Source organism: Manihot esculenta, chromosome 7 (assembly GCF_001659605.2).
Source record: "Manihot esculenta cultivar AM560-2 chromosome 7, M.esculenta_v8, whole genome shotgun sequence".
Taxonomy (NCBI): Eukaryota; Viridiplantae; Streptophyta; class Magnoliopsida; order Malpighiales; family Euphorbiaceae; genus Manihot; species Manihot esculenta.
In genome coordinates, this window is record NC_035167.2 from 32,135,124 (window position 1) to 32,148,485 (window position 13,362).

Below are 13,362 nucleotides of genomic sequence, written 5' to 3' on the forward strand. Positions count from 1 at the left end.
AATTTTAATTTATATTGGTTTATTGAGAAAAGAAAATATTCACTAATTCCTCCACCTAAATAATAATTTTTTTAATTATAATAAATGCATATTTAATAAAATTTTTAAGAAAATAATTAAGTAAAATAAAAAAGAGAAGGGTAAAATGGGGAACACATCTGAAAAATATAAAACGACTGGATAACCGGAAGGAGCTGGAAAAATAATCTCCGATGAAAAGAAATTCAGCCCATGACGCGTTCTTCTCTCCGAGATTTTTCCTTTTTCTTTTTTTTTTTTTTTTTGAAAAAGGTAAAAGATCCGAGGGACCCACATTGCATCTCGCGCTTCCATATAATGACCCATTCCATTTCGTTTTCAGAAGGAAAGGCCTATTCCGGTGCTCTCTCTCTCTCTCTCTCTCTCTCACAGATATTCTCTGCCTCTCCTAATTAAGGTCTCTTTTCTGTTTTAACCTCTAATTATTTACTCTCTCTCAATCGCTTGGCGTCTCCATTGTTGATTTGTTAAGCTGCATTTGGATCTTCCTGTTGTGTTGAAGTTTGTTCCTCTTGTTTCTTCATTATCTCATGTTGAATGCATTCAGAGATCTGATTTTATTGCGGATTTTTAATTTTGATATATGATTTTTGTTTTCTTTGTGGTTGTTTTCAATTTTTTGGATTGGTTGATGGTACATTGTTTCAATTGTTACCGAAATATAAATGAATTAAACCAGCTGATTAAACTGCATGCACATTTTGGAAAAAACTTTGGCCTATGTACTTGTTTTTGCATTTTGATGGAGGATTCGTTGGCAACGTCTCAATTGTGCACTCTGTTTGGTTGAATGCCTGAACTGGTGCAATTTCGATTTGTATTCCTTTTCTACAAATTGATCGTCAGAGTTTAAAGCAATTAGTTTTTGAGAAATTTGTATGCTGTAACTTTGCCATCGATTGTTTAGTTATAAATCTGTCATTTCGGTCAGAGGTGATTCGAATCCTGTTGAGGATGGTATATAGTTGAGGTCGTGTCTTTATGACTACCCTTTTCTAATATATTCGGTTAGATACAGTTGTTTCCCAGAACCCATGAAGAAAAAAAAGTAGAGTTTTAAATTAGTTGATTTGACAATATGAATTTTACACAATGCCTAATATTTAGTATTTGGGGTGATGGCAATTTTTCTCTTAATTAATCAATTTCAAAATCAGTTGTACTGACCTCAATAATATAATGTGAATGTGCCATGAGTGAGCATCAAGAGAGAGAATGATTCGGTTAGCTTGTAGTGATATATTAAAATTATGAACTTTATAGATTGACCAGATAACGGTATTTGCAGGCATAAAAGATGGCTGATGGTGAGGATATTCAACCCCTTGTTTGTGACAATGGAACAGGAATGGTGAAGGTATGTCCTTGATTTTTTTTTTTTTTTTTTTTTTTTTTTCAGTGTGGGAGTTGTTTCTGGAAGCTGTTTTGGGTACCCTTGTTCAATTTACTTTTAGGAAAAATAACAGCTTACATCCTTCCTCTGGAAACAAGACTGAAGATGTTACTATTTCTTACGCTGTTTCTTTTCAAAAAATTGAAATGTTTTATGGGAACTGATTTTGACATTTGCTTTAAGGCTGGATTTGCTGGAGATGATGCTCCACGAGCTGTGTTTCCTAGCATTGTTGGTCGTCCCCGTCACACTGGTGTGATGGTTGGCATGGGCCAGAAAGATGCATATGTTGGTGATGAGGCTCAGTCCAAGCGTGGTATTTTAACTTTGAAATACCCAATTGAACATGGTATTGTCAACAACTGGGATGACATGGAAAAGATCTGGCATCACACCTTCTACAATGAGCTTCGTGTTGCCCCAGAAGAGCACCCTGTACTTCTAACTGAGGCTCCACTGAACCCTAAGGCTAATCGTGAGAAGATGACCCAAATCATGTTTGAGACCTTCAATGCTCCTGCTATGTATGTGGCCATTCAGGCTGTTCTATCCTTATATGCCAGTGGCCGTACAACTGGTAAGCTGTCAAACACTTTTCTTTATTCAAAGGGTTTCATGTATTTTTTTTTAGCAAATTGAGTAGCCTAGTGATTTGTGGAATTTGTTATGTAGGTATTGTGTTGGACTCTGGTGATGGTGTCAGTCACACAGTCCCAATATACGAGGGATATGCCCTCCCACATGCTATCCTTCGCCTTGACCTGGCTGGCCGTGACCTTACTGATGCCTTGATGAAAATTCTCACTGAGCGTGGTTATTCTTTCACCACATCAGCTGAACGGGAAATTGTGAGGGACATGAAAGAAAAGCTGGCTTACATTGCTCTTGACTATGAGCAGGAGCTAGAGACTTCCAAAACTAGCTCAAATGTAGAGAAGAGCTATGAATTGCCTGATGGACAGGTCATCACCATTGGTGCTGAGCGTTTCCGTTGCCCAGAAGTCCTCTTCCAACCATCCATGATTGGGATGGAATCTGCAGGCATTCACGAGACTACTTACAACTCCATCATGAAGTGTGATGTGGACATCAGGAAGGACTTGTATGGTAACATTGTCCTCAGTGGTGGCACAACCATGTTCCCTGGCATTGCTGACAGAATGAGCAAGGAAATCTCTGCATTGGCACCAAGTAGCATGAAAATCAAAGTGGTTGCACCACCAGAGAGGAAGTACAGTGTCTGGATTGGTGGCTCCATCTTAGCTTCCCTCAGCACTTTCCAACAGGTTGGTTCAAATTCATTCATGGATATAAACACATGTTTTCTTCTTGAAGTTAAACCTAAGCTTATTCTTTATTTGCAGATGTGGATTGCCAAGGCAGAATATGATGAATCTGGGCCATCAATTGTGCATAGGAAGTGTTTCTAAATGTTTTGAGATTAGGATTGTTGAAGGAAGAGGGGAAAAGAGAAAACTTCTGTTTTGTTTCTTGGGAAGAAGTGGGCAGCTTGCCCACTTTTTTATTTTATTTATTTATTTCATCTTCGTTCTTGTATGTTTACTATGCTGTTGGAATGATAATTTTGAAAAGGCGATGAGTTCATTGCCAAAATGGCCTGTTCACTATTCTTTCGTTATTTTGAGAAGGCTGTGTTTGGTAGTTAATCAAAGATGCAATATAGTTGCAATTACATTGCATATTTGATTATTTTGTTTAGCAATAAAAAAATAATTATATAATGTACGATGACGTTATGCTCATTATATACAAATGTGGAAATAAGCACAATTACTTATTTAGATTTATTTATTTTATTATTGATCATCAACATTCCTATTGAGCCATTGTCAACAATCACCACTCCCACTCGGTAGCTATTCGGTTATTATCTTCTAACGATCACCATCTTCCAGTCACTATTATTACCAGCAATTGCTGTCATTGTCTCTTTTAATTACTATCATCACCGCTATTACCTTTACCCCATTTAGCCAGCACTACCCTTTGCTATCACTACCATTATTTTCATCTAGGCAAACTATAACTACCATCATTTAGCTATCGCTAGCGTCATCTCCTTGCTATTGTATTACTAGTTTACTACTACTGTCGTTGCCTTTGATGTTGCCATTACCACCGATAACTGTAATTGTCACTAATTATATATATAATCACCATAAATGAATTAAATATTAAAATAGCAACTATCAACATTATATTAATATATTTTCATCTCTTCTCATATACTCTATCTCAACCTCTTTCTCCCCCACTGCTATCCTTTCCATTTTCATCAATGAAATACCATACTCTATATATCCCATTTATGGAAGTAATCTCAACCTTATTTACTTTTCTTCTCTATCTAAAATCCTCTTCATAATACTAGAATCGAAGTGATCCAACAATTCCATTATTTTGCATATTTTTGCAGATCTCAACCTTTCATAGCTCTTCTCTACTCCACTGAAAGATTTGACAGCAATTTTAACACCATGCTCCAGCACCATATGGGGCCACCTTCCACCACTGAAAGCATTATGCACTTGTTCATCGCCCTTCATCAAACTTCGAAAAACATCGATCGTGTTTTTGCTGCTACTCTATCGAATAATGCCATTTTGTTCACTTTGTTTTTCTCGGTGGTGTATTACCTCTTCCATCGGTGGCGAGGCAAGCTCTGAAACTCCTCTTCTTGTTACTCTTTCTGAAATTGTTGTTATTTTCCCCTCATTATCTGTTTCCACCTTCTTGGGTTCTTTGATATCAATTTTGTTCAATTATTTATTGTATGCACCTCCCATGATGCACGGGATCTTAATAATACAAATCTCAATTATCTTTGGTCGGAGTTTCCCGATTTATGGATACCAAGAAAATAATTATTTTGGTATTGTTAAATATTAGGCCCTCTCCAACGCTCCGCCAATTTCTATTTTGGCGTTGGAGATAGCCCTCCAACGCGTGCCAAAATCCTACGGGATTTTGGCACGCTGCTACAGTGTCACGCCATATTCTTTTTTTTTTTTAATTTATAATATAATTTAAAATTTATATCTTTTTTCTATTTTTTTAAATTATAATATAATTTAAAATTTATATATATTTTTAATTAAGTTTAATTTTTTTCACTCTCATAATTTATTATATTTTTAATTTATTTTATATTTTTATAATTATTGAAATTTAATTTAAATTAATATATTCACAATTATTGAAATTTTTTTTGTTTATTTATAAAATAATTAAATATTTGAATATTGAATGAAAATATAAATTATATAAATATTTAGAGTGAATATATAAAATTATATGAATTTTTTGAATAAAATATATAAATAAAATTAGAGTAAAATAAATAATATAATATTAAAGAGAGAGAAGAATATAAATAAAATATTTTTTTTGATGTTAAAATTGGTGCAGAATGTTGGAGAGAATATTGCACCATTTTAGTATAAAGCACCAAAATAATGCAAAAAATAGTGGATAGGGTTGGAGATGGCCTTAGAACCCATAGAATTTTTTGGGTTTTGATTGTGATTTCAACTCTCTAGAATCGTTTGAAATTCAGTTTTTAACAATGACATGGAAAGATGCAAAATGATTGTTGTTTGTGTGGTAAGAAGGAGGCTGGAGTTGAGGTATAAATGAACCAAATAGATTGTAAGATACTCAAGTCTGATAAAAAATTGATTCTGACTAAGACTTTATTTTTAAAAAAATCAAACTCGAATTTAATTTTTAGACTCACATAATAAACGAGTTAAATTTAAATTTCATAATATTCGACTTCTTAAAATTTATAAATTCGGTTTGTTTTCAAGTTTATGAATAGATTCACGAACGTACTCGTAAATCGTCTCATTAAGTATATTAAAATTAATATCATAATAGAAATAAATTCAAATCTTTTATTTACTTTCACGGGTTAAACGAAAATTTTTAAAATTCAACTTTATATAATTTAATTATATTTTTAAAACTTATAAATATTCATGTCATCAAAATTTAAGATCTTATTTTTTATAAATTTGTAGACTTATTTGTATATATATTTATATGACTAAAATTATTTAATTTTAAATTAAAAATCATTATACATGTAAATAAATTAAACTGTTTATAAACTATTTGATATTAAATTCGATAAAAGTTCAACTCGTTTAAGTCTGTTTACTCAACGAACCAAATTTGAACTTATTAATATTCGACTCGAATTCGAAATGAGTAAAGTTATAGTTTAAAAAAATTTTAAAAAACTAAACTTGAACTTTTCAAAATTCGATTTGATTCGATTCATTACACCACTAGCCGGAGATATTTAAATGGAGAGTAATATTAATGAGGATGACTGTGAGCAAATAAAGAAAAACGTATAAAGGTTTTTTTTTTGTTAATTTCAAAATAGATTAAATTAAATTTTTATCTATAAGTCTGCAGTTATAAATTAAAATGATGTTTATATTAGCTAGATTAAATTTAAAAGGGTTTTCTATTACACTTATAAATTTAGTTTGGTGGTAAATCCGAATAATTATGAGAGATTTTAAATTTTAAATTTTAATTTTTAATCTTTATTTTTTTAAAAAAATTATATTACAAAATAAAGTTTAAGGCAATTTCATGAATGACGGGTAAAATTTATGCTTTATAAAAACTTTAAACTGGTTTGACCAAAGTCAGACTCTTTAAAAATTAAAGTTGACCGGGCCATATGAAATAGTAAAGAGAGTATATATTCGTAGGACAGAAAATTAAGTATCAAACAATATATAAATTTAATTATTATTTAGATATTAATTATAAAGATGATTGTAAAATTTAAATAAAATAAGATAATAAAATTAAATAATTAAACAATATAGAATTTATGAAAATAATTAATATTAAAAATTAAAATATTTGATTTCATTCTAATTCAATTAACAATCCAATTTTAATTACTAAACTTAAAAGCAAATAATTTTAAGTAACTGATCATCTCTCTCAAATTTAATTAACTAAAAATTACCATATATCTTTCAATAATTTAATAATTTTTTAATTAATTTTCTAAACACCGATTATTTTTGCAAATACTTCATCTATCAAATTTTTATTCTCAATTCAATTAATATTTTTGTAATATTTAATTATCTATTTAGTTTTAAAACATTTCTTTTTATATTAATTTCAGAATAAAATTATTCAAACATTTCAAAAAAATACTAAAAACATTAATTTCAATAATTGAATAATAGTTTAGATAAAAAAAATCAACTCGGATGAATTAAAAAGAATTCATAATCCAAGCCATGTGAAATTTCTTAGCAAAAGAATTTAACTACTCATCGTCGAAGAATGAAGAATAAATTTAATTTAAAACTTATTTAAAATATTTTAAAATAATTTGAATAACAAAATAAAAGAATAAAGAAAGAAATAAAACTCTAGATGTATGGATTTCTCCTAAATCTGTCAATTTTTTCTCAAGTGCATTGTAATCTTTATTCTAAGAATAAATTTTGAAAATCAAGTTTTCTTATAAAAACCGAATAAAATATATGTACAATGGCGAAATACAGAATGACTCCATATTTTTGTCTATTTTTATCATATTTACTCTAAAATTTTTTAAATTCTTTTTGAACATATCTCTTTTATTTTTTATTTTAGCCTATACAAAAATTATTACATCCTAATTACTCTAAATTAGTAAAGGCTGATTTACAAAGTATTTTTTTTTATTCTCATAACATTATCACGATTAAAGACCGTTTTTTTTTATAAAAAAATTATATGTATATATATTTATTAGTTATTTTATATATTAATAATGAAATTATTATATAAAAGTTATGAAATATTTAAAATAAATTACTGACCAGTCAGCTATCAATTAACAAAAATAACTATCTTATGAGCAAAAAGCTGGTAGTGTATTTTGAACTAAAGGAGTGATGAGTAAGAAGAAAAAAGCACCTAAAAAACATCGCGCGAAAGGCGGATTTGAAGTTTGAAAACCAAGAAATAAAGGAAGCAAGCCCGTGACGCGTTCTCCTCTATAAGCTGTGCCCACACAAAACCATCACAACGGATCCAACGGCTTCTATTTCATCTCGCTCTTCCATATAATCACCCTCTCTATTTTCGCTTTCAAATTCATCGCTTTTTTCTCAGCTCTCTCCCTCTCTCTATAACTCTCTCCTTTCCTTGATTTAGGTCTGTTTCCCATCTCTCTCTCTCTCTCTGTTGATCTGCGATTGAATCTGCTTGCGGAATTGTTAAAGTTTGTTTTCTTTATTCGCTATGTTTATTGATGTTGTAGATTGGATTGAAGATATATAATGATTCCCCATTTTTATATTATTTGAGTTTGAGATCAGAATTTTTGTTTACACTTGTGGGTTCGTTGTTTTTTTTTTTTTTTTTTGTCATGATGGGACCTCAATTTATGTGTTATAGCTTGAGCAGGAATGAAAATGGAAGCAGATTGCAGTGTCATTGTAGAAATTAATCAAGACAAATATGAATTTTACGTAAAGAAAACCAAAACAAGAAGAGAGGATTGTATCAGCCAAAAGAGCCAATGTTATACGGCCTGATATGGTGTATGATCGATAATGCTAACATGAAGATGCCACATTGCCTTCATTTCATTTATCAAGTGATATATTTATTGCATTACTATCGTTTGTTTACTCACTTTCATTTGACATCTGTGGAAAGATGCCTTCTTCCTCTGTAATTGCCAATTTACACTATTATCTCCTGTGATGCACTTTGGTGAATATTATGATTGTGTTGCATCACGTTATCTACAATGGCAGTCTTTGTCTTAATTTTCATCAATCAATTGACTAGACGGACTTATTTAGATTAGGAGTGCAATGCTATGAGCCATTAACAAACGTGGGAAGAAAATGACACTGATGGTGGTGCATTTTATTAACAATTTTAAAGCTTTACTAGTTTGTTTTGTCAGGCAGTAGAAAATGGCTGATGGTGAGGATATTCAGCCCCTTGTCTGCGACAATGGAACAGGAATGGTTAAGGTATGTTGGAATCTGACTGAAATTTCAAACCTGGAGAGTGTTTGCATAGTCTTTTCTCCTTTTCTTTTTGGGCATGGAGGATTGTTTTCATTATGTTTTCTGAAAGCTGTTTGTGAAGCACTCTGGCAAAAAGCATTTTCAGATAAGGGATAGTTTTCATTTTCAAGAAGAAAAATATCTTTCTATAAACTAGAGTCAACAGGCTAGTATTTTCCTTTTGCTATAGCATTCATGCCAGTAAGTTGCAAGAAGGCCGGTTTGAACTTTAATTTATTTAATCTTGTATATTGGTTTTCGAGGAACTGATTTCAACGTTTGCTTTTAGGCTGGATTTGCTGGAGATGATGCTCCACGTGCCGTGTTTCCCAGCATTGTTGGTCGTCCTCGTCACACTGGTGTGATGGTTGGCATGGGCCAGAAAGATGCATATGTTGGTGATGAGGCTCAGTCCAAGCGTGGTATTTTAACTTTGAAATACCCAATTGAACATGGTATTGTCAACAACTGGGATGACATGGAAAAGATCTGGCATCACACCTTCTACAATGAGCTTCGTGTTGCACCAGAAGAGCACCCTGTACTTCTAACTGAGGCTCCACTGAACCCCAAGGCTAATCGTGAGAAGATGACCCAAATCATGTTTGAGACCTTCAATGCTCCTGCTATGTATGTTGCCATTCAGGCTGTCCTATCCTTATATGCCAGTGGCCGTACGACTGGTAAGCTGTCAAATGCTTTTCTTTATTCAAATTCCATGTGCTAATAATAATGTTTATGTGCCTAATAATGCCATTGGTTCAATTTGCTATGTAGGTATTGTGTTGGACTCCGGTGATGGTGTCAGTCACACAGTCCCCATATACGAGGGATATGCCCTCCCACATGCTATCCTTCGTCTTGACCTGGCTGGCCGTGACCTTACTGATGCCTTGATGAAAATTCTCACTGAGCGTGGATATTCTTTCACCACGTCAGCTGAACGGGAAATTGTGAGGGACATGAAAGAAAAGCTGGCTTACATTGCTCTTGACTATGAGCAGGAGCTAGAGACTTCCAAAACTAGCTCAACTGTTGAGAAGACCTATGAATTGCCTGATGGGCAGGTCATCACCATTGGTGCTGAGCGTTTCCGTTGCCCAGAAGTCCTCTTCCAACCATCCATGATTGGGATGGAAGCTGCAGGCATCCACGAGACTACATACAACTCCATCATGAAGTGTGATGTGGACATCAGGAAGGACTTGTATGGTAACATTGTCCTCAGTGGTGGCACAACCATGTTCCCAGGTATTGCTGACAGAATGAGCAAGGAAATCTCTGCATTAGCCCCAAGTAGCATGAAAATCAAGGTGGTTGCACCACCAGAGAGGAAGTACAGTGTCTGGATTGGTGGCTCCATTTTGGCATCTCTCAGCACTTTCCAGCAGGTTGGTTCAAATGTTACACAAATGTTTTCTTACTTGAAAATTACTTCTAATTTTGATTTCTCATTGGGGACTTTGTTTCTTGTTTCTTGAGTACAGATGTGGATTGCAAAGGCAGAATATGATGAATCTGGACCATCCATTGTGCATAGGAAATGCTTCTAAATATAATTTCACAAGAATAGGACTGTTGAAGAAGAGAAAAAAAAAAGTATTATTTTTATTTATTGGAAAAAAAGTGGGTAGCTTTCCACCCTTTCTATTCTAGCTTTGTTGTCCTTCAGTGTTTATCATAGTGTTGGAGTGATGACTTTGAGAAGGCTAGGAGTTATTGCCAAAATGGTCCAATTCTTTCATTATTATTATTCTGAAAATCTTTTTTTAGATGCATTTTGATGCTCACCCCTCAATTTCATTGATGGGTTTGAGGGCTTTTTGCTTAGTAATTACAATTATGAGTTGGTTTTGGGTGTCAATTGGTACACAACTACAGATTTATTTAACCTTTCTATTCTACCATTAAATAAGTTTAATTTAACTTGTTTTAATTAAATATAAATTTGAACTTTACATTTAAATATAATTTAAATATTATAATTATTTATTATTTTTATGCTTGTATTTACTTTTAACTTTTTCAATAAAAAATAAATATTTTTAATATTTAAAATTACAAGATAATATCTTAATATTAAAAAAATATTTTTATTAGGTCAATACTTATTTAAACTTTGAATAAAAGTTTAGAGACTGAGATGGAACTATTGAAGTAATTGTTTATTTGGAATGTCAATGTTTTTATCAAATGAATTTATTTTTTACACTTAAATTATGTTAGAAACTAGAAACGTGCCTATGCAATTGGCGGAAATTTCTATTTTTAAAAACTATAAATAGAATTAGTAATAAAAATTTAGTATATAAATTTAGAATATATTAAAATATAAGTATTTAAATTTAAGAATATGCCTCAATAATTTTTTGTGAGAACTTTGGTTCATTATTTTCAAATATATTTTCATTATGTTTATTAATTATTTTTGTACTTGTCATCTTATTTAATTTATAAGATTTATATAGATATAAATTTATATAGATGTTATATTAAAAAAATTAAAAAATTGAATAGTTATACTGATAAATATATACTAATAAAAACTTGAACATAAATTTAATAAGTAATATATATATATAAGAAAAATAATTTTATTAAATATATAAACATTAATTATTATGATTATTATTATTAATGAGTATATATTTTTACAATTATAATTCATAAATTGTAAATGTATATTAATTTATGTGAAGTATTAAGAAATTAACAAGTCACTTATTAATTAATGATAATAATAATTAATATTTGGATACGTAAATAATAATTAATGCATTATTAACTAGTTCATATACCATAAAAGAGAGATCAAATTAATATGCAAAATGAAGACATCATAGAACAGTAAGGCTTACCCATAGATTTATAAATGAACCAAATCGTTCATGAGTTATTTGAAATTCGATTCAATAAAAACTCGATCGAGTTCGACTCGATTTCAAAACGAGTCAATATTGAATTTAATTGCCAAATTTGAACTCTATAGTATTCGACTCATTACTGAATTCATGAGCAGATTCGTGAATAGGCTCGTAAACAATCTCGTTAGGTTCGTTACTGAGTTCATAAGATATATTTATTTAACTAAAATTATTTTAGTTTTAAACTTATTAATTTTAAATTAAAATTCGTTATACATGTAAATAAATTTAACTACTAGTGAACTATTCGAAATTAAATTCGATAAAAACTTGATTCGTCTAAACTCGTTTATTAAACGATTCAAGTTTGAACTTCTTAATACTCGGTTCGAGTTCGAATTGAGTAACGTTTAAATGAGTAAAATTCAAATTTAACTCGAATTCGAAAAAATTTTAAGCGAACCAAATTTAAACTTTTAGTCGAACGAGTTTGTTTACACCCCTTCTTACCCGTAAATATATGTGCAGACAAATGGAAGGCTCACCTAAGAGGTCTGTGGATCCTGAAGAACTCCTCGAGATTTTCTTTTCTGGTTAGAAAGAGACATCATGGTGGTAGTGTGGCCAGCTTTGGTCGGCTCTGAGTTTTAACTTTTTTTTCTTCTTTCACCGAAAAAAAAAAAAAAAAGAACAGTAAGCACTTACCCCACTAGCATATCAAATATATTTAACTATTTCTTCCCAAAGAGAGCTAGTAGTAATAAAGGGTAAGCATATGATAAATCCAAATTTGTAAGCCTTGTGAATTTCTTAGCAAAATTCCAGTAATTACTGAATGACTCAATAATTCTAGAGTAGCTAGGGGAGAAAGAATGGATGGTTTTTGCTTGCATATTCATTCTCCTTCTCTAATATTCCTGTAGAAGCTGCCAAACCCCTGAATCGCTCGTGTTAACTTACGAGCTCTTGCCCTTGGCTTATTTTCGAGCAACTTCAGTATTCTTGCAGATGAGTTTCTAACACGCAAGCCCTAGTTGAATCTGCATGCAAACCAAGATGTTTATCGTAATAATATAAATTTGACTAGACCAACCCTTTCTCGTCAACAATTTGAAAGCTTTCCATCTTCCTAATGGCTTCTTTATCTCTCTGAAATTCATCTTAGAAGATGTTCTATCAGAAGTAGAGTCCTGTAGCAAATCCACCATTTTTTTTTTTTTTAAACTTCGTCAACCTGAAAAAGCAACAGAAACAGGAGAATCTCATTGAATCTTTTATTCAGGTCACAACTACGTTGGTTCAAACAGCTAAACCCAGATCCAATAAAAGAAACCTTTCATGTAGAATGTCCACAATTCTCCAATAATCATCAACTTCAAAGGCAGCCCTTGAAATTGCACAACATAGATCTGGTACCCCAAAATATCCATACCTAGCTTCTTTTGTCAATCTTTAAAATCGAACAGAAGATAAGAACTTGTTAGTTTTGAATTACAGAGGTAGAAAATTAGAAAACTTACAGTTGTGCTGGTGTAACTTCTGTTAGTGCCAAGCGAGCAATCTGGATCTTCTCCTTGAAGAAGATAGAAGCTATGCCTGGATGGCCAATCTGACGTTTTACAGCCTTAGATGGCAGAAAGAGTTGCTCGGAGCTTCGTCTCTCTTTTGTTCCCAGTTTGCCCAGGTAAGGCTTTGAGCTTGTGTTTCTTCAGTTTGCTCTGGGCAACGCCACTCCAGTCTCATGCCAATGCCTAATGAACCAGAAAACCTAACCCAGCCACGAGTAGATAAAATAAAATTAAAATTTAAAGTGAATTTAAATTTTAAGAAAAATAGATATTTATCTGAAGTTTAAATTATCTCAAATTTTATAAATTACATTTTCATTTCTTGAACTTGTGTAAATAATTAACAAAATGTAAATGTATATATTTATATTTTTAAATATTAAATCTTAAATAAATAAATTTAAATTTTTAAATCATCACTA

The 13,362-nt window shown here is 31.5% G+C and overlaps 2 protein-coding genes and 1 long non-coding RNA gene across 6 annotated transcripts; 2 read left to right on the top strand and 1 right to left on the bottom strand.

Moving 5' to 3' along the window:
- Nucleotides 1–313: 313 nt before the first annotated feature.
- On the top strand, nucleotides 314–3,070 carry LOC110618652 (actin). Of its 2 annotated transcripts, none has more exons than XM_021761836.2 (5): nucleotides 314–436; nucleotides 1,328–1,396; nucleotides 1,616–2,009; nucleotides 2,105–2,718; nucleotides 2,797–3,070. In XM_021761836.2, the coding sequence occupies exons 2-5, from the start codon at nucleotides 1,337–1,339 to the stop codon at nucleotides 2,860–2,862; spliced, it is 1,134 nt and encodes a 377-aa protein (XP_021617528.1). In that variant the 5' UTR covers nucleotides 314–436; nucleotides 1,328–1,336; the 3' UTR covers nucleotides 2,863–3,070. The 2 variants fall into 2 exon arrangements, with proteins under 2 accessions (XP_021617528.1, XP_043813948.1); XM_043958013.1 differs by lacking the exon at nucleotides 314–436 and adding an exon at nucleotides 523–540.
- A 4,410-nt stretch (nucleotides 3,071–7,480) lies between these two features.
- LOC110618645 (actin) lies at nucleotides 7,481–10,285 on the top strand. Of its 3 annotated transcripts, none has more exons than XM_043957998.1 (5): nucleotides 7,481–7,639; nucleotides 8,390–8,472; nucleotides 8,798–9,191; nucleotides 9,286–9,899; nucleotides 9,996–10,285. In XM_043957998.1, exons 2-5 carry the CDS (start codon nucleotides 8,413–8,415, stop codon nucleotides 10,059–10,061), a joined length of 1,134 nt encoding a protein of 377 aa, XP_043813933.1. In that variant the 5' UTR covers nucleotides 7,481–7,639; nucleotides 8,390–8,412; the 3' UTR covers nucleotides 10,062–10,285. The 3 variants fall into 3 exon arrangements, with proteins under 3 accessions (XP_043813933.1, XP_021617515.1, XP_021617516.1); XM_021761823.2 differs by having other exon boundaries at nucleotides 7,483–7,639; nucleotides 8,403–8,472; XM_021761824.2 differs by lacking the exon at nucleotides 7,481–7,639 and adding an exon at nucleotides 7,663–7,706 and having other exon boundaries at nucleotides 8,403–8,472.
- A 1,761-nt stretch (nucleotides 10,286–12,046) lies between these two features.
- LOC122724087 lies at nucleotides 12,047–13,255 on the bottom strand. The gene is made up of 2 exons (XR_006351362.1): nucleotides 12,706–13,255; nucleotides 12,047–12,606 (listed from the first exon to the last, which is right to left on the bottom strand). It is a non-coding gene; the product is annotated as an uncharacterized LOC122724087 (long non-coding RNA).
- Between the last annotated feature and the right edge of the window lie 107 nt (nucleotides 13,256–13,362).